At 36.0% G+C, this 21,966-nt stretch overlaps 1 protein-coding gene across 5 annotated transcripts in view; it reads right to left on the reverse strand.

Moving 5' to 3' along the window:
* Nucleotides 1–1,784: 1,784 nt before the first annotated feature.
* The window catches only part of shd (cytochrome P450 family 24 subfamily A member shade), a 93,962-nt gene continuing 73,780 nt past the window's right edge, over nt 1,785–21,966 (reverse strand). For all 5 annotated transcript variants that reach the window (XM_073981841.1, XM_073981840.1, XM_073981839.1 and 2 more), the window contains 7 exons: nt 9,501–9,820; nt 9,239–9,437; nt 8,763–9,158; nt 8,507–8,675; nt 8,197–8,436; nt 2,500–2,712; nt 1,785–2,433 (listed from right to left, as the gene is read on the reverse strand). In XM_073981841.1, the coding sequence (XP_073837942.1) occupies nt 2,323–2,433; nt 2,500–2,712; nt 8,197–8,436; nt 8,507–8,675; nt 8,763–9,158; nt 9,239–9,437; nt 9,501–9,813 (1,641 nt within the window). In that variant the 5' untranslated portion in view covers nt 9,814–9,820 and the 3' untranslated portion in view covers nt 1,785–2,322. The remainder of the gene's footprint in view (nt 2,434–2,499; nt 2,713–8,196; nt 8,437–8,506; nt 8,676–8,762; nt 9,159–9,238; nt 9,438–9,500; nt 9,821–21,966) is intronic.

The raw sequence follows: 21,966 nt of genomic DNA on the forward strand, positions 1-21,966 counted from the left end.
TTGGAATTTGTTGCCGATTTGTTGTTAGACTATTTGGTGATGCTGGTGGAGCAAAGCCAGTATCACTATCATTTGACGATACTGTGGTCGTTGCTGGTTGTTTCCGATTTGTTAGACTATTTGGCGATGCTGGTGGATCAAAGCAAGTATCACTATTATTGGACGATGCTGGTTGTTGCCGATTTGTTGTTAGACTATTTGGCGATGCTGGTGGAGCAACAACGGCGTAGAAGGTGCCCGGACATAACTCCCAAAACGATTTTTTAAAGAAGAAATTAGAATTGAAGCTGAGTTGTAAAAAAATCGTCATTAGTGATTTAGTGCTTAAAGTGAAAAGATGTCGAGTTCATTAGATTTCGTGTATATTGAAGGTGCCCAAAGGGATGTGTTCTATTGTATTTAACCGAAGAAAACCAACTTTTTGTTGGAAAAAGTCAATGCTTTAATAAAACCACTAAAGAAAATATTAAAAGATACGTTTGCTATCAGAAAAATTGCAAGGCATCAGTGCAAGTGACTGTAGAAAAAAATATTTGTATGCGGCGCAAAGAAGATAATGATCACAATAATCAAGGAACCCAGGAGCAGGTAAAAGAGGAGTTGGATCTAAAACGAAAAATTAGAAATGAAGTTGCAAAGCCAACGCTTCAGGCAAACAGGGTTTGGACGGTGTTTAATTCAGAGTGCCAAAACAATAAAGATTCAGCTCAATTGGTAACTTTTAATAAAATGTAACGTCATCTACGAAGGCTTAAGTGCGAAACAATGCCGAAGTCTCCACAAAATCCCCAAGATTACATGAAACTATTCAAAAACGAAACATTTATGTTAGAATTTGGCATGTGTGAGAGCAGCAGCACGGAAAAGTTTTACCCGACTACGGTATTAGAAGAAGATATTTCCTGTACATTGTTCCTGTCACCATCATTAACCAAATTGATTGAAAAACATATTGATTGCAAATAAATATTAATAAATAAGAAATAAGTTATTCTCTTTGATATCTTCTACGAAGCCTAGAGCACGAGGAAAAGCATTTTCCCGTTTTGAATGCTTTTTTTGCACTTCAACCACTATAACTTAACTATCAGGCATGTCACAGATTCCGATCGGAATTTTTGCAATTCCGAAATTTCATTTCGATCGTTTTTGTCTTAGCTTCTTTAGATTCCGATCGATTTTGTGAAGTCAAAAAACTTAATTATTTATTTTAAATGCGAAATTAAATGTAAATTTGTTAATAAAACAACATTTCAATTATTTCTAAGTGTTTTTAGAGTGTTTTAAAGAGGCAGATTTAAACAAAATAAAAACACAATTCCGTTTGCAAAATCAAAAGTGGTTTCATTCCGAAAAATTCTTCGTTTTTCGTTTTCTGAAGAAGCTAAATACGGAATCAATTCCACTTTCGATCGGAATTGGTTTCTGTGACATACCTGTATTTGTTAACAGCTTTTAAAAAATATCGTTAGTTCGAAAGATATTAGTCGCCCCTTTAAAAAAAATATTAATTTAAAATAAGATGTTATGCCCATTTAAAACTGAAAATCTTAAAAGCCTGTTAAGTGCATTATCTCGATTTATTTGACAGATATGGTATGAAAATTACAACTTAAATCGACTGGATTTGTTAAATCCAGCATAGTCTAAATAGACTGACTATTAACACCGTTTCGATGAAAACCAAGTTCAAAAGCTAAAAACAGAAACACAATTTTGCATGATAATTATTGTCTATCAGAACGAATGTCTTTACGAGTTGCTATAATACAAAAACACTTTCGTTTATATAGTTTCTTCTTTTATTATGAAGTTATTACAGCTAAATGTTCTTTCTTGTCTTTGTTTTATTTTATAATGTTTAAAATAATATTTACTTTTCGTTTTTGTTTTTTTTTAATAAATAACATTTAATTGCATATCGTTATACAGTCTTTCGTTACTCTCACACAAAAATGCTGCTACTTACAAACTAAGAATTGACCAAAAAATTATAAAATAAAAATATGATTGCACTCGACGTGGAATGAATAATTTTAAACAGCAAAAAAATCGCCACAACATCATCACAATTTACAATCACAAAATTATGCTATACTACAATTTTAGGTTAAACTTAAAGTTTGTGCGTTTGTTGTGGCGATTTTTTTTAGTTTTCGGTTGACTTAAATTAAAAATAAAAAAAACAATCTGGTAACTCTTAAAAAAGAAATAAATAAATCCTCAGTAGAATAAAATAGAGAAGAATACTTTTAGTTGTTTGCCCGTACGCGCGTTGTGTATGGTGGTGGTATTGTGTGTGTGTTTTCCTACGGCGGCAGACTAAAACACACGATCACGAAGTATTAAACTTAGTGGAGTTTTAGGCGCTAATAAAAACTCAAATTCCGTTTCCAACGGCTTTGTGAATTTAATATCAAAGGCAAGCAGAAGCTGAAATGAAAGAAGAAAATTATTATACGTGATTTTTTTAAACAACTGTTATTAAACCGTACGAACCTTGGCCAACAACAGCACAATTTCCATTTCCACAAATCGTTTACCCGGACAGGTCCTCTTTCCAATGCCAAAGGGCACCACAATTGTTGAACTTTCAATGTTAACACCGAAATTGCCCTCCTTGTCTATCCATCGCTCAGGATGGAATGTCTTGGCCTCTGGAAAGTTATTATCCTTGTGACAGGCGATCATGTTTTGGCAGAGCACTACCGTCTGTAAGGACAAATTCGTTAGTTTATTAGTAAATGGGTAGATTTTGAGGTAGGGATTTGCTCTAGAAGTTGGAGGAAGATATTATATACGAAATGATTGGTTCTCAATAAACTTAACGAGTAGTGATTATACAGAAATCAAGAGTTTGGATGAAAATTTAGAAGTATGGATTGACTGTAAGTAAGAGAAATTATGTTATTAGGGTAAAAATTAAATAGAAGGGTTTTGCGAATCTTTTGTTACTTTCAAATAAAATCAGTTTTAATGTTTTCTATTATTTGGTTCGTCGATTATTGATCTGAAACGAAGTAATTCTTCAACTAATGACATTTGCCAAGTTTCTACATTTTTTTAATTTGGAGTACAGATTACAACTTAAGATCCCAGTATTTTAAGAGTCGCATTTTATTGCAAATTTCGGACTTCTTCTAATGAACAAAAGCCAAGAACAAAATTCTCTTTCCCTGAAAAGTCTTTAAATAAAATATATCAGTACGGTGTGTTTCGGAATATTCGGCTTCCTTATTCTAGAAGTATTCTTTACTACTCAAAAATATACCGTTTTAATCGCGATGCGGGAGCCACCATGATGCAGTGGTAAGCACGTCCACTTTGTACTCAAAAGATCGGTTAAATCCCTGACCAGAACATTATAATTTTTGGCGGTGGCGAATTCTCTCATGTAATGCCGGATTACATTTCCTGAATATTTCATACATGAAAAAGTCGTAAGACACGCCGTTCGCGATAAAAGTAGGTTTATAACATTGAGCCAATATGAAACAACGTGCACTCATTGACATTTCGGGGATGTTGTGGGGACATATGTATGTATATAATCTCGATTTTGGAGTAACTAATGCGATGTGTGAAGTTAGTTGTCATTATGAGCTTTTACACGTATAAGCTTTTACAGTGGTAAAAATTTCAACTTGCCGTAAGACATATTTTTATACCCTACACCACTATGTGGTAAGGGGTATTATGTGTTAGTGCATTTGTATGTAACATACAAAAGGAAGCGAGATAGACCCATAGTTCCTTCTAGGGATATACATAGAATCACTTTCTGAGTCGATTTATGCATGTCCGTCCGTCCGTCCGTCCGTCCGTCCGTTCGCAACATACAGGTCGCATTTGTTGACCGATTTCGCTGAAAATTGGGGAGTACCATTTTTTTAGCCGTCGGAAGATCAAGTTCGAAGATGGGCTATATCGGTCCTAGTTTTGGTATAGCCCCCATATATATTTTCGGCCGATTTCACGTATTTTCTGTAACACACACGCTATATATGTCCGATTTCGATGAAATTTGGAATGTGTGACTGAATTTGGTCTAAAAATAAATGTGCCAAATTATATCGAAATCGGTTCAGATTTGGATTAAGCTCCCATATATATGTTCGCCCGATTACACGTATGCGATGTACAATCACGCTATATACGTCCGATTTTAATGAAATTTGGAATGTTTGACTGAATTTAATATAGAAATAAGTGTGCCAAATTATATAGAAATCGGTTCAGATTTGGATATAGCTCCCATATATATTTTCGGCCGATTTCACGTATTTTCTGTACCAAACACGCTATATATTTCCGATTTCGATGAAATTTGGAATGTGTGACTGAATTCAGTCTAGAAATAAATGTGCCAAATTATATCGAAATCGGTTCAGATTTGGATATAGCTCCCATATACATTTTCGGCCGATTTCACGTATTTTCTGTACCAAACACGCTATATATTTCCGATTTCGATGAAATTTGGAATGTGTGACTGAATTCGGTCTGGAAATAAATGTGCCAAATTATATCAAAATCGGTTTAGATCTGGATATAGCTCCGATTTATATTTTACATATTCACAGTGGTGTAGGGTATCATATAGTCGGCCCCGCCCGACTTTGATCCTTTCCTTACTGGTTTTAAATTAAATTATAAGAAGAGGTGACCCACATACTCCATCATCGAACTGTAGATACATTAGAAATAAATATTACTATGTGAAAAGTTTGAACAAAACATTCGATTACATCCGGAAGTGTGGGCACTTTCATCGATTGTTGTTGTTGTCGTAACAATATAGCTCTGGGTCTATTTCCAGTTCTAGGAATGACTGGAAACTTGTAAGGTATTGTAAGGTATCATCAATCCTTGCCCTATATGAATTCTATCCGCCATATGTTGATAAGGATGGCTCTCAAGGTAACACCCGAGCTGTACTGGAAGAATCTTTGTCTCCTCATGTAGATTGTCCATTGAAGACATGAGGAGGTACCCTGTGGCAGTTCTGAGGCGGTATTCTGACAAGTTTGAATATGTTTGCATTTATATTCGCGGACCAAATTGACCGACCTATCGCGTTATATATTGTCAACAAGGTTTCTTTATCTGCACCTCAAGTGCTGCCTGCTAGAGGCTTGAGGACCTTGTTCCTACATCTCAGCTTGTCGCAGATAGCTGTGGCATGTCGAATGCTACCCCGTAGAATTTTAGTGTAGTTTTTGGTCGGGGTCGACCATGATATTCAACTCTGTTCTCGCCTCTGTCATTCATGTGGTGAAAAGAGTGGCCGTTGATTTAGTGGCTGATATTAGAATATTCCTCACGCGAAAAATTGTGGTTAATTCGATCAAGGTGTTAAACCTTTCACAAATTTCATCGGGTAAGGTACCTGACGCCAAAATCGTGCAATCATCCACATACGCCGGGAGGGGTCGGAATATAGGCGAAGTTGCGGTTAAATAGTTCCGGTGATATCACCTCACCTTGGTGAACTACCCGTTTCACTCTATGGGGCTTGGGTTTCTTGTTCCTTCCTCGGCGGCGGGTTAATCGATACCGGATTGACCTGGAACCACACAACACCCTTGTTCTGGCCAGCGGCTGCCACCTCAGTGTACACAAATCTGTACAACTTCATCGGTATTTGTCATTTTCGATCCTCCTGCAGTAGTCGGAAGTCTATTGAACTTTGGCCATACATGTCGTATCTCTAACGTGTTATTACTGTCCAAGTCAGATTTGAAACCTAATCTATTGTGTGTTCCTGCAGTACTTCTTAGTATTATTCTAAATCGAACCTCCTGTACTTTTCGATCTTCTTATATTTTCCTACCGATGTAGTGGGGTACCCTATGAACAGGTCAGGCAATTAGGCGCCCGTGTGCGCTCATTTACCGTTGCTCTCTCCATACACACAATTCTACCCTTTGAAAAAGCACGCACTCACACAATGACACCCCGTAAAGTATGCAATAGAAAGGTATGGTGCCTGACGCTGCCCTATGAGCTTCTTCCGTATTTATCGAATCTCTTATGGGCTCCTTTTGCGCTACACTGACCTCCTTAGAGATTTTCCTGCGCTAATCGAACCTTTAAAGAACTACTTCTACGAGTATAGTAGTCAAATTAGTCGATAACTTTTACTGGACTATTTGGATTGTTAGACCACTTATGAATTCCTTTCGTGCTAGTGGTACACCTTAAGAATTTTTCCTATCGAATAATCAATATCGCTTATTCTTGTCCGGGTGCTTAAGAGTTCCTCCAATATTAAAATATTGATTCTACAGTTGGTCAGACCTCTTATTAACTTATCCTGAAATATCGAAGTCTTCTGACGCCCTTCTATACTCCTGTATTAGTCCGACCTCCTATAAGTGCTTTTTATAGCCTCATACCGAGACCGGCACCATATTTTCTTTCAGTATACTATCGGTGAGCCTCGTTCTATAACATAATCCTGATAGGTTTTTTAGCAGGAGTTCATTACCCACCGTAGTAAATCTTCTGTGCTATTCGGACACCCTATAAACTTCTGCTCTACTTGTCGGAACTATTACTACTACTTTGTATGAGCTCCTGCTGTTGTGGTGGAAACTGTTATAAACCTCTTCTTTAGTAGTCGGATATACTATGAGCTCCTATGAAAGTCGGCCTTATATACAAGTCGGACTTTCTACAAGTTGATCCTGTAGAGGTTCTTCTGCAAGAGTTTCTTTATCATGTTTTTCATTTATCAGTTTGTTGGTGAGAGAGGGTGTTGAGAGGCAAAGGGTTAGCCTCTCTCGCCTTCAAACTGACAATTGCCGCAAAGAAAATCGCCTAATATAAATATGGACATTAGGGTTATGACTTTTTTACAACCTCGTATCCCTGTATCATAGCGTGATGAGATTTGCCATAAGATTACATAAAATCTTAATTAAAAGGTGATTCGGTGAAAAAACCTCACGCACAAAATGATTTTAAAATGTGAATTTATCAAAATTATGGACATTTTTTTGAAGTCAATGAAAACAGATATATAATTGAAAATAAACTTTAGAGCCACATGAAATAACTTCTCACTATTTTTCTTCAATTCTGAGAATCTTAAAAATGTCGTAAACGCTTTTATTCAAAAATATAATTTTTTAACAAAAAACAAAAAATTTGAAATTTTTTCAAAGTGACTTTTTTCGCGACTTTTTAATATTTGAATGAAATAAACGTTATTATAGTTATTAGTAGGCTTATATTTATTCATTCGTGCAACAAAAAATAATTTTTTGAAAAAAATTTTTTTTTCATTTCATATATTTTTTCAAAAAATTATTTTTTAAAATCGATTTGTGCGTGAACTTTTTTTATATTTCAATGGAGTAAACGATAGCATAGTGATTAATAGGCAAAAGTTCATTCATCCCTTCTACAGGAAATCATTTTTGAGGAAAAATGTCAAAAAGTCATAACCCTAATGGACATATGTGAGTTATGTCAGTACTAATCGAACTTATGTTTATGTTGTTTATGTTATTTATGTGCTATTCGGACACCCTATGAAAAATATCGGAGTCTTTGGAGTCTCTCTTATTATAGTCTGTATTTTTATGAGTTTCTGCTGTAGTAGTCGAGTCTGTTATAAATCACCCCTGTAGTAGGCAGCATTATACCCTAGACAGACGACATCGTTAATTTGCATTAAGAACTGTATTTAATTTCACCCTGACAGACGACAGTTTCTGCATTTACGAAACAGCTGAATGCTGTTTTGTTTTTGTTTGCACTGTAATTTTTAGTTTTCCTTGTATGCCCTCTCCCTCATATGAATATATGCTCTCTTTTACGGTATTGCCATATTGAAATATCTAAATGCCTTTTAAATTCAGTTTAATTTTGTGCATTAAGAATGTGGATAATGCACGAATTAATTTGAATTAAGGCAGTTAATGCAAATTAACGCTGCCGTCTGTCTAGGGTATTAGTATGACATTTTCCTTTAGACTCTTCTTAGATATTCTAACACCCTATGAACGCCTCTTTCACTTGTCGGAGCTGCTGCTTTTAAAGTCATACTCCGCTTTTGAGATCTTATCTTTCATTAGTTGGCGCTCTGATTTGTTAATTACCATTAAATAGAAACATTAATTTTGTTTTTTAGACAGTAACTTTATACATCACCCTGTCGACATCTATAAAACTACATGCAATACTTACCCCTGCTTTTAGATCATAACCCGATAGTTGCATATCTTCTTCTAATATTCGCGCCAAACAAAACGCTGTCGGTCTGATGCGATACGATTCCTGTATACAGGCTTTGGTGAATTGGGCATTGGTGAAGGCATCCTGAAGTATAATAGTTTGACGATGTTCCTGAAATTCTTGAAGAATTTTCGAAATCACCTCTTCATTGCCCGTTACCGAACTTAGAACAAACAACAAGGTGTTGGCTAACTGAAAAATTAAGTGAAGAGGGAATTTCTTAAAGTGCAGTTCCTTGATTTTTTACTTCGCCCAATCTTACCGTCTCTATGCCCGCCGCAATGAAATCAATAATAGCTGATTTTTTGTCCCTGATATCCAAATCCTTCAGATCCAAAATATGTTGAAAAACACTGCGCACATCATCATCGTGGTGCATAAAATTAGCATTGTTCTCTTCCAGAGCCTGGTCGACCATTTCCGAAATCACACTATGCATGAACTGAGAAGTTACTTTCTAGATTTCTTAGGAGCTGGGTGTATAATCGCTAAAAACGTTTACGATCGGCTGTACTTACTCGTAAATGGTTTCCTCGGCGTGGGCAAATTTCCTATAGGTTTGCGTGGGAAAATATTTCCACATGCCGAAGCCATAGTAGGAATCTCTTTGGGATATAAATAGTTGCTTGACAGCGGCCGCCAATTGTTTAATCTTCTCCGGCTGTTCGGTATTGGTGGAAAGAAAACCCATGCGACGTCCCAGCATTAGGGTGCATACAGCCTCTAGACCCATCAGATTTGCAATATCTTCAAAATTGGTAACCTCAAACGTATGAGGATCTCTATTTGCTTTTAAAAGATCAATAAAATCATCACATACCAAGTTAAGGGCTGGCAAAAAGTTTTGTAATATTCTGGGCGATGTTATGAACGATGTCAGCGAGGAACGGAGTTTTTGCCAGGTTGGACCCTGTCTAAACAGAAGAGTGATTTAATCAAGGATGACACCCCGAAGAAGAGAAGACAAGACATTAAAGGAGAACCGCAAACTTACTCATTAACAATGCCAACACTGGCATAGCGTTCGGGACGAGAGCGACGATAGGTTACCACAATTTCTGTGGGTGGTCTAAAGGGATATTTGCTGGGATACTTTAGGACCTTTTCCAAATCAGCGCGGTTGAACAGATGGACAATGGGTAGACCAGAAGGCATAACTTCTAAAACAATATCACCATATTTACGATTTAGATCTGCAACGAGAATGGGATGGATATTAGAACTTGAAGAAATATCCAAACTTTGTGTATACTTACCCGCATATACCTCATGCAGTTTGGACATTTTGTATTTTCGAAAAAATAACAGAAAAATCCATTTTGTACCGAGTAGTGGTAACGGCTTTGGTCCGGGTATATCGAAAACTCCTTTTGGTCGTATTTCTTTTGCATGATAATAATCTGTCTCTGTCGTTATCGAAGCCTCCGAATCATTGGCATATTTATTCAATTGATCCTTGTTAAGCAGTAGTGGTTTTATATAACATTCGGAAAATTTACGCAAATCCAAGTTACAATAGAAGGCGAGTAGGATGGCAATTGCCATTAATAATATCAGGGCCATAACCATTAAAAATCTGCAAAGAGAATAAAAATATAAAAAACTATTAAATTCCAATTAGTTTGGTTCGAAAAGTTGTATTGCAAAATTCGTCATATATTCGACCAATTTGTTCAACGACATCTAAGTTTCCCTATGGGATCTATGTTTCCAATAATAATTTATAATTGTTCCACAAACATCGCAGAAGGGACAAGGGAGACTTCTCTCATATAAATGAGTGCACCCCGCTTCATGTTAGCTCAATGATATGGAACCAACCAACGGCGTGTATTAAGACCGCGCACTCAGAAAAATGTATGTTGGAAATATATTTGGATCCAATCAAATATATGTATGGGGCTGGTTGCAAACAAATATACGTTTGCAGTATTTTGTAACATATATTAATTTTATTTGTTTGGGTACCAACATTTTTTTATGTTAGAACATATTTTTTTTTTGTGTGGAGAGGACTTTTATGAAAGAGCGTAAAAACAGGGCTCTCGCTTATTTCATAATAAAGAGCTGTATGTATGGTGCAATAGAAGACGTAGAACCTATGGGTGCCACCGTGGTGCAGTGGTATGCACGCCAGCCAGGCAACATCAAACATTTTTCAGCGGTGGTAAAGTGCCCCTCAGTAATGTTGGCGACATTTCCTGAGTATTTCAGCCATGTAAAACTTCTCTACAAAGTGGTGTCTTAAGGCACGCCGTTCGGACTCGGCGATAAATATCATTGAGCTAATATGAATCGGGCTGCACTCATTGATATGAGAGAAGTCCCTTGTCCCATTAGGGATGTTTGTGGAACAATTATATATACCTATTTATTACATTATATAATCATTTGATTTCAGATGCCGATTTCCCGTTGATTATTTAAATTTTAAGAAGTATTTGTTTTATTTTACAACTAACGAGAAGAGTTCAACAATGTTTCTATATTTAATAATTAATAGTTGTTATTTGTTTTCCTCTCTAAAAGTTTATTATATTTGTATGTATATATGCGTCTGTTGTTGCTTTTGTGTTTGGTATTTCTATGCTTTTCAATAGAAGTAAGAACATCACCATTTATGAAAGTGTGTATTTGTAAATGTGAGTTTTTGTGGATTTTGGGTATGTTCTCAACAAATATTTTTTTTGCACCCAAACATATATTTGTTTGCAGGACCCAAGCATACGTTATGTTTGGGACTGTTGCAAACATATATATGTTTGGTGCAAAATATATTTGGGACATATGTTAGAGAGGCCTTGTTTCTTGCGTGCACTTGTACAAATACAACATGTGTACACTGAAGTGGCAGCCGCTGGCCGGAATACGGTAGTTGTTTGGTCCTTTAATCCGGTATCGAAGGACCCGCCCCGTGGTATTGAGATCGCAAAGTATGCGGAGGATTGTACGATCTTGGCGTTGGATACCTTCCCAGATGTCATTTGTGAAAGGCCGAAATCCTATTAAACTGATCTTACCACATTTTCCACCCGAGGAACATTCAAATATCCGCCACTAAATCTACGAAAAGAATGTCATGATCGAAGGTAGCAGAATTCCGACCACAAACTACCCAAAAATTCTAGGGGTAACATTCGACAGCATGTTCATGTCGTCAGCACATGCTATCTGCGACAAGCTGAGATATAGGGACAAGGCCACAAATTCCATAGCCAGCTGCACTTTGGGTGCAGATAAAGAAACCTTGTTGCCAACGTATAACGCGATAGGTCGGTCTGTGATTAGCTATGCGGCGTCAGTATGGTCTCCGAATATGAGTGCAACGCCATAGAAAAATATTCAAAACTGCCTCCACATCAGCATGCACCACAATGGCATACTTCAGTAGTTGCAATACTTGCTCTGGTTTTACGGTGAGAGCCATCCTAATCACCATAAGGTGCATAGGACTCCCCCATTCAAGCATGTCAGAAGGGATCTTCATGATCTAGAAAGAGAGGTCTGACGTTAAAACAGAGAACCCCTAGATCAGCAGGCCCATTAAGCAGGCTTCACACGGTGCAGTCACAGATGCCATAAACAACTATAGTGTGAATGCGGTCCACGGGAATATCCCCCATCTATCGAAGCTGAGGAGGGAGGGTCAGCGTATTTGTAGACTTTATGAGTCGGAAAAACGTAATGATCGTCGCTATCCAGGAAACAAAAGTCACCGCCACCTGTAGTTGGCAACATTACGATGGTTAAACGTTTTGTGGAAGGTCTTGCCTACGTCATACACCAGTCTATCCAGTACAGACCTATCTCACTTGAGTTTGAAAGTACTTTTCAGGGCGATGGGGAAGCTGATTGACAAGGGTTTGCCAATCATCGCTTCCGAGAGTTGCACATTCCGTCAGATCCTCAGGTAGCTTAAAGAATTTTCCTGGACATCATCTGTGCAGTAGCCGCTCGCTACATACTTGTTGATCGAATACCCGAAATCAGACCGAATTTCTCAGCAGAGGCGACGGGACTAAAGACTGAAAAGTTAGAGAACTTACTCTTGCTGGCAACATGCTAGTAGGCGAACAAAAGACGAAAACGTGGCTAGACCACCTAAAGCAATCCAACATTGGTACAGGATAAGGTAAATTGTAGGCAATGGTTAAATCGCTCTCGAATCCTGGAATGAAGGATGATAGAACTTTCTGTTACTTTCAATGGCATGCTAGTAACTGCCGCAAAGAGGTGCGCGCGTTATTTTATGAGTCAGTTTATAGAGCACCCCGACAGTAGTAGGATGAAAAGGAGTAGAGGAGGTTGCTACGCCGAATAAGAAGAGCCTTCCCAGCCGAGGAGGTACCAGAACAATTTACGATGAGCGATGTTGCAATGCCATCCGAAACGCGAAATCATCCAAACCGTTGAGCCCACACGGAATATCAATAGTAATGTTTAAGCAACTGAATGAATCTGGAGTTGGGTATTTAACAAGTGTCCGAAAACTATCATTAGCCATCCATATTGTACCAGAAGCCTGGAAAGTTTGCAGGGTGGTTCCGCTACAGAAGCCTTGCAAGGAGGCAGAGGTGAATCGTACAGGCCGATTACACTCATGTCGCTAGTAGCAAATATTCTAGAGCCACTACTCCTCCCCATGATGAGAAGCAGTTTTCCAGTTGCCCAACATCATCATCAATTGCGGAAAACGACTTAACATTTTTTCGAAGAACTCAATCCGGCCATCACATAATGTTGAAATTGGGTGTGGAGTGACCTTTCTATTCAAACATTTGCTATAGTCGAACTACAACGCCTGTCATTTAGCTGGTATTAACATTTTTTTGCATCGGCAACGACCAGACAATTGATCCCTACATATTGAACGCATCAGAAGAAGTCCTCGTGCGATTGTTTGGCATTACAAGCCATATCCATACATATCAGTAGATTACTAAACCAGAACAGGCCGTACGATCGAACAGTCATGCTGGCACTTGACCTATGGAAGATGACCACTCTCTAGTAGTGTTTGAAACGTTTGGATAAACAACTTTATGTGCTGACGCCAGTCGTTTGTAGAATTCAGAAACAAGAAGTTCAAACCCCGTAGAGTGAAACAGGGAGTTTTCCAAGGCGGGGTGATATCCGCCGAACTGATAACTTAAACAAACCTTTCTGAAATTCCACACCCTCCAGACGCATAGAGATCGTAACGTATGCGGATGATTGTACGATCATGCCGTCGGCTTCTACGTCGAAGGCATTTGTGATATATATGAGAGTCATTCCTTTCGAGAGTAATCGTGCCAAACATACATTTCTGTTGGTCACCGTAGGAATTTTCGAGTTTTTGGTCATATCAGGAAGCAACGACTTGTCCACGACAAAAATGTGATGTTGTAATTAGAATCACAAAAACTAGCTTCCATGAAAATTTCAAAACAATCCTCGAAATTGGGAAATGTACAGGATGATGTTGTCAGATATAGGCCACCTTCGAACTTGATTTAAATTTGCGTGTAATATAACGATACGACAAAAGTTCGACCAATATCAAGCATTCCTTGTGCTACATTTCGCGTCCAATGATTTTATTTGGTCATTGCATAACTTTTTTAGCTTTTGGACCATTACATTTAGAGGTATGCACTTTTCCACGAAAAAACAATTTATCGTTGTAATCAGGACCACAGGGACTATCTTCGGTAAAAATGAGGGAAATACTCGAAGGTGTTGTCCTATATAGAACTTCTAGGAACTTGATGTACCTTTAAATGAAAGGTTACGAATTTCGGTTAATGCGGATAATCAACTTATTGCGTTCATTAGTCATTTCAGTTGATCAACACAGGATTTTTTGGAGCTACATTCAATAAAAAAGTATTTAACGGTCCTTGAACATCCCTCAAACTGGGCTTAAGCGAAAAGTTTGCACTTTTGCAATATATACGTTCTTGGAGCTTTACTCGTATTTACGTTTTGAAGAAACTTTATGGTGTTTAAAGTTTAGTCCTGATCAAAAAAAAAAAAATAATAATAATAATAAATAAATAAATAAATAAATAAATAAATAAATAAATAAATAAATAAATAAATAAATAAATAAATAAATAAATAAATAAATAAATAAATAAATAAATAAATAAATAAATAAATAAATAAATAAATAAATAAATAAATAAATAAATAAATAAATAAATAAATAAATAAATAAATAAATAAATAAATAAATAAATAAATAAATAAATAAATAAATAAATAAATAAATAAATAAATAAATAAATAAATAAATAAATAAATAAATAAATAAATAAATAAATAAATAAATAAATAAATAAATAAATAAATAAATAAATAAATAAATAAATAAATAAATAAATAAATAAATAAATAAATAAATAAATAAATAAATAAATAAATAAATAAATAAATAAATAAATAAATAAATAAATAAATAAATAAATAAATAAATAAATAAATAAATAAATAAATAAATACTTGAATACAACAAAATATGGACTAAAGCTGAAATAAACACAAAGATGTAAAATTCTGCAGTCCAACAATAAAAAACGCCAACAACAATAATAGGCATCAGCACGGCCTTGTTGATCAATGCGTAATGCAAAAACAACTACTTTCTCGTTGTTTTACCCCCGCTTATTGAAGCAACACACTATGTTCGTATTCTTTGCAAAGCAAAGACGACATAAAAACAGTGGTGGATATAAAATTCTTTAGTTCGACTCAAATTGTAGGGTAATCAGTTTTAGGGCCATATAGCAAATTTCTTATTTTGTTTAATTTGCTGGATGGGCTTATTGACCTGTTTATCGATACAGAGTCGGCGGAAAAGGGAACTGATGAAGTTGTTTGGTGACAACTGAAACTATAGTATTCCCGACCCTCCGTCCGCAACTAATCAATTTCATATCCACTGTAAAACATTTTGTTGTTATTCAAATACTTGAATACAACAAAATATGGACTAAAGCTGAAATAAACACAAAGATGTAAAATTCTGCAGTCCAACAATAAAAAACGCCAACAATAAATAAATAATAAATAAAAAAACAAGTAAGCCAAGGCTATAGTCGAAAAGGGAGACTTCTCTTATATCATTGAGTGAGTGTACCCCGATTCATATTCACAATAATAAGGGACCCCACAGCTTAACTCCGAGTCCGAACGGCGTGTCCTAAGACACCAGTTGTAGAGAACTTTACATAGCTGAAATACTTAGAAAATGTCGCCAACATTAATGAAGGGTATTTTTCCACGGTTGAAAACTTGATGTTGCCTGGCTGGGGAATTTTCAAAAAAGCTGGCAAAGCTACCCATGCTGCAATGTATGTATAAAAATACAATTGGACACCATGTAATTTGCAATAATACAAAAACTTTGAATGGGAAAATGTGGTTCTCCACACAAAATCCATTATATATTAGACAGTGGGCCAGTTATGTAGTAGATACGTTTTTGCAATTTGCATCAGGGGGAAGGTCAGTAGTTAGTTTTCTATACGTAGTCTACTTTGCCGGTATATGCCCTTCAGGAAATAAAATATAGACCAAAAATATTTTTTTGTTTTTCATACAAAAGCAATGGGTCATTGCACCCGCTAAATAATATCAGGTCATCATCAAAAATTGTAGGCTTCATCTTCGACCTAAACTCTTACCTCGTCTAAAATTTCGTGATTATTGATCTATAATTGCAATCTCTAGTGAGTGTATTAGGCTGTAGCTCTGTTATCTTGTCATGTGCACCAACACAATTAATATCAATAGAAAGGTCAAGCGTTCCTCTTCCAAGTATAGCTTACACGCCCGGAATGTCACTTCCAGAATAAAGATATAAGCAGTATATTAAAAATTTTTACAATTTTCACACAAAAGTTGTGGTCCATTTAACTCTCTAAATATTATCTGATCGCTATCTCAAATTGCAAGCTTCTGCGTGGTCATATATTCTTACCATATTTAAAATTTCGAGGCGATCGGACTATTATTGCGACCTACAGAGCAGCTACAAAATCTGATAAAAATTATGTTTTTGGTCCATTTCACTCGCTAAATATTTAAGGATCATCACCAATAAAAATAGGGATCTATTCTGGTCTGAACCCGATCTCCATACAAATTTTCGGCCTGGAGTTTGATAACAATTTATAATGGACAGACGGACACACATCTCAATCAGCTTTATCTCGTCGAGATATGAAGATTGGTATACCACATAGGGGTCTCCGACGAATATTTCGCGGTACTACATGAATTTTTACCAAAACAAACATAGTGGTGTAGGGTATAAATACGTAAGTTGTCGTGCTCATCAGTTGGTGTTGGGGAGGATTTTTTGAGCTTTTCTAAGGAAGAATGAAATTGTCCTCCAAAAATTTGTAACAAAACCATCCATTGCAAGTCTTTAAAAAATACTTTTTGAAATTTTATGCCCGCCCCAAGGAGTACTCACTTCAAGGAGTAAACCGATATAGTTCATATTTGAACCTAATTTATATCTGGAATGCAAAGTTTGGACCAAATCGGTTACTCCATTTGAGAACTATTTTAGCGAAAAATTTTAAACTTTTGTGGGGGAGTGGACCTCATGTTTATAATATGGTTTTAGCCCCAAAAAATTCCAGCTAAACAAGAACAGGTTAAGAATTTCAGGTGGCACAAATTGCAGAGATTACTGGCTTATCAATATCTCAGAGGAACAATTCAAGGACTACATCTGGAAGACCCTCAAGTCCGGTCCAGTCGTTCCCGGCTACGGTCATGCTGTACTCTATCCAGTCGTTCCCGGCTAGGTCATGCTGTACTCTGTACACCTGCCAACGCTAGTTCAACGGTCTCCAAGATCGACAAGGTCGTACCGCATATTCTCACAGAAACCGGCAGGGTTAAGAACACGTGGCCCAATGCAGATGCTCACTACGTTGTCTTGGCCTCCCTCATATGGGGATTTAGAATTATTTTATTTGATATTGCAATTTTGCTATGATACAAATAGGAAAACAGACACAACAATACAGACATTTCAAATCTGGCTTAAGTGACTTCAAATTGTCTGGTTTCGTTCGCACATAGATTACTTGCAATACTTCACATCCAGGAGATCCAGGAGGTACAATAAAAGTGTGCCTCATCCTAAAGCTAAGTTTCAAAGCTCTATATTGAAGCTTTGTGGCCATTATCTTGAATTCAACAAAAATATACGAGGGTTAAAATTAATTCGGTTACAGAGCTTTTCATAGTTTTCAGCTGATTATGTGGTGGGTAATAATTTTGAATTCTTATTCGTAAGTCACATAATACGAGTACATACTTTACTTTCTGAATTGCTTGTCAGAAAAAGTTTTGGTAGCCAATATTTATTGTCTTATGTATATCTTACTTTTGTGGTTATGCGATTATTTTTTTGGTGCCCACGAAACTTTATCAATTTTTTTAAACATATTGGTCCAATTAGTCAGATAGATTGACAGACATACACTTGTCTGTCTAGCAAGTGTCTAACCGGTATTTAAATGAATTTATCTGGTCACGCTTATGGTGGCTAATCGTTGCATATCTGTGAATTTGATATGAACCAGTAGCAAAAAAAAAAAAAAAAAAAAAAAAACAACAACAACAACAACAACATGCATAAGAATTGTGACTAAGTAGAGGTGTGTTGGCGATTTGATTTTACAAAGTAGCCAGTTGTCATATTCGCATTTCAAATGTGTTAAATAAGAATTCATTTAAAATAGTCACTGAGTTTAAATGCATTTTTAAAAATGCATTAATTTTTTGCTCAGAAAATGTGGAGTGTGAGGTTATAGGGATGCCAATTGGGATAGTTGTTAATAGGGTTGATATTGTCTTGTATTAATAGTATTGAAATGAATCAAATGTATTTTTCATAGTGTATGAAGACATTAAGAAAATGTTTGGAATTTTTAAAAAGAACGACAAAAAGTTATCGCCATTGACTTAAGGTAGAGTTACATTAGGCAAATATTTGCTCCAGCGACCGGCAGTGTGCGCTTACTGAGAGAAAGTGAACATAAATTCAATGTATTATTAACACTAACTTGATCTCAATAAGCGCACAATGCGGGTCGCTGGAGCAAATATTTGCCTAATGTGACCTTACCTTTAGTCTAACAAAATGTTTTCCAGATTTTTGGAAATGTGTTTCGTATTCAAAACGTATTGGTAACTGTCATAGACTTTTTGTAAAGTGTCTTATCTTGGGACAAAATCTTGTTTAAAATTGAATTTAATTCGTCGAATTCGCATAATTCGATGCTTACGATTTTTTTGTCACCGCACACCGAAATCATTTATTGTTGAATTTATATAGGCAAGCGGCTATGCAAATATGCATTTGCAACGTTTTTACATAGCAACTAAGAATTTGTTTGATTTAATTTGTTTGTATTTTTTCCTAATAGAAATCGAATGTGTACAAACTGAATATTACAACATTTCAAATTCAGTACGCAAATATTTGGCTCGTGTTTCTAATGACTTTGAACTGATTACAAGATTATCAAATAGTATGACTTGAGGCAAATACTTTAAGCGATTACATGTGAGAATTGTATTAATGTGACCTATATATGCACAAGTTAAACAGGTGGCAATAGTAGAACTGATTTAATTTATTGTTGCGAATATTATTGAACGGCAAAATAGGGAATTTAGCTAGATGACACTTAATTAGACTGGGAGGAAAATTAATTGAATTTATATTTCTTAGTTTCTTACGTCGATTAATGGCAGACATCAGATATATCTGTCTGTCATGTAAATTATAATATGTTTAAATATAGTGAACTCAGTGCCGAATTTTAAGATTATTGAACTGAATTCACCGATGTAGTAAATGGTAATTTTAGACATTTTTTGTATATTTTACTAACAAAACATCAAATTTTGTTCGTTCGAAATGGAATCGAGATGCATTTCTGACTACGTCCTTTATTGATTTTATCTAAGTTTTACATTTAATTTTCATAACATTCGTTAAAGGTAGTAAACTAACACGGACCGGGCACTCATCGATAAAAACAATAAAAACTTGGGTTAGTACCCACACCTATAAAAACAAACGTTTTTAATGACATGATCTGTGAATCTGCACATGAAAAGTTCGGACTCTTTACAGAGAATTTTCGCATTGGCAGATCTACTTGCAAGGCCTATATTACTACAAGACTTATATTATCACACATGAAAGGTGTCACAACAACACCTAAGGGTGACCCACTGCGTTACAACTGCAACGAGTTTGGTTGTGGATTTGTAGTGAGTCGCAGATAAAAACATTTGGTCTCCAGTTTCACATCGGTGGAAGAAAGTCTTGCTACAGTTCAGATAAAAGCTATATACTTCAACATTAGTCTTATCTGCGGCCAGAAGCGCCTAGTAAACACATGTGACTGGTGTCTTGTCAATGACATTAAAATTATTCTAAGCCATTTTAATGCCAAAATTGGAAAGGAGAATATCTTGGTCTAACTGCTGGGAAATTCAGTCTCCACAGTGAAATAATTGACAGTGGAATGAGGCTGATAGACTTCGCAGCGACTAAAAAGTGGAAGTACCAGATTTAAGCACCTCGACCAAAAAATCAAATTAATCAAATTAATTTTATTGAATAGGTTCCAGCCACGTTATGACCAACGTGTCGTAGCAACTAGTACGGGAGAAAAGGGGAGCAGAGCAGCACCTTTTTTGCAGAAAAAAGAAAGGAGTAGAAATTCGGGAGTGCTGAGATTTGGCAAAGTGGAGTTTATCAATTAGTATAACTTATGAAAGTAATCGGAAATGTAATGTTTCTGGAGACATGTGCATCTAGCAGTCATCACGAAATTTTTCACCCACCACTGACAGGCAAAATTAAAAGACTGGGGAAAAACAACAAAAGGACATACAAAGAGGACGATCCAATTGAAACTCAAGCCTATGTCTAGGGGAAGCAAATCGATCGAACGAATAAATTGACTGTTATGATTACCATATCTTTGAGTCCCACGGATATCGTGAAGATGGAAAATATACAGCGTTCGTTAGTGTTGAAACTTCAAAACCTTGTAGAAAGGAGTTTTAAATAAAGAAATCAATGACGGAGCAAATTGTTGGTTCATTTTATGAGCAAGCACCTACCTGAGGGACTACATACATGGTAACCTGCCTGTAACCTGTAGAAAGGAGTTTTAAATAAAGAAACAATGACGGAGCAAATTGTTGGTTCATTTTATGAGCAAGCACCTACCTGAGGGACTACATACATGGTAACCTGCCTGTAACCTGTAGAAAGGAGTTTTAAATAAAGAAACAATGACGGAGCAAATTGTTGGTTCATTTTATGAGCAAGCACCTACCTGAGGGACTACATACATGGTAACCTGCCTTCTCTGCATTTGGAAGCAATATTTACATCGTTTGTTGAGTTATTCGACATTATTAAAAACTTGAAAATGTCAAAATCTCCTGGACTGGACAACATATCCAACATACTACTAAAACATCTTCCAATAAGAGCCATAAAGCTATTGGTTGTAATATTCAACGGTTGTATTAAGTTGAATTATTTCCCCAAACAATTCAAACTAGCAAAAGTCATACCCATTCAGAAGCCAAACAAGCCAAAGTGCGATCCCAAAAGCTACAGACCAATTAGCTTGCTAAGTAACATTGGAAAACTGTTCGAGAAAATAGTTCATAAGAGACTGTATGATTTTGCTACAGAACATTCCCTTATAGCAAAAAAGCAATTCGGTTTTAGAAAAGAACATAGTAGTGTTCATCAAGTTACCAGGATCAAAAACATTATCTTGTCTAATAAAAGAAAAAACTTTCCACCGGAATGATTCTTTCAGATATTGAAAAGGCCTTTGACACTGTCTGGCATAATGGCCTAATTTTTAAGCTACTTAAATCTGGGATTCCAAAATATTTATGTAAACTCGTGGATGAATTCCTTAATGACAGATCTTTCCTAGTGCAAGTAAATGGAACCAGCTCCTCTACAAAAATTGTCTATTCGGGCCTCCCTCAAGGATCCGTTTTATCTCCTTTGCTGTACTCATTATATACTTCAGATTTCTCTCCTCCACCATTCATAAAAACTGCGTATTATGCTGACGACACAGCTCTCATTACATCAAGTAAGATAACCAAGGCACTCCTTAAGAAAATGGAAAAAGGATTGGCATCTTATAAAAAGTATTTCTACAAGTGGAAAATAAAAATAAACACAACAAAAACCCAAGCCATAATTTTCCCGTACAATAATTCGCCAAAACGATGCCCTTCTCGTCATGTACAATGTGACAACGAAACAGTGCAGATCAAAGATCATGTTAAATATCTGGGGATAACGTTGGATAAAAAAGTGTTATTCAGAAACCACATCGATGAAGTTCGCAAAAAATGTTTGACAACAATAAGATCATTATGGCCCTTACTTAATAAAAGATCATCACTATCAATAAAAAACAAAAATCTTATTTATAAAAGTGTCATTCGACCTACTCTTATATATGGATGTCCAGTTTGGCATAAGGCAGCTAAAACCCATATTAAAAAATTACAAGTACTTCAAAATAAATGCCTCAAAATAATACACAAAAAAAATTGGCGATATCCAACAGACCGTCTTCATAATGAGACTAAATACGAAAAAATCCATGAATTTATCCAAAGGTTTAATGATAACTTTTTGTTCAGAAT

This window comes from Musca autumnalis, unplaced genomic scaffold (assembly GCF_047663935.1).
Source record: "Musca autumnalis isolate F117 unplaced genomic scaffold, ASM4766393v1 scaffold_4, whole genome shotgun sequence".
Lineage (NCBI taxonomy): Eukaryota > Metazoa > Arthropoda > Insecta > Diptera > Muscidae > Musca > Musca autumnalis.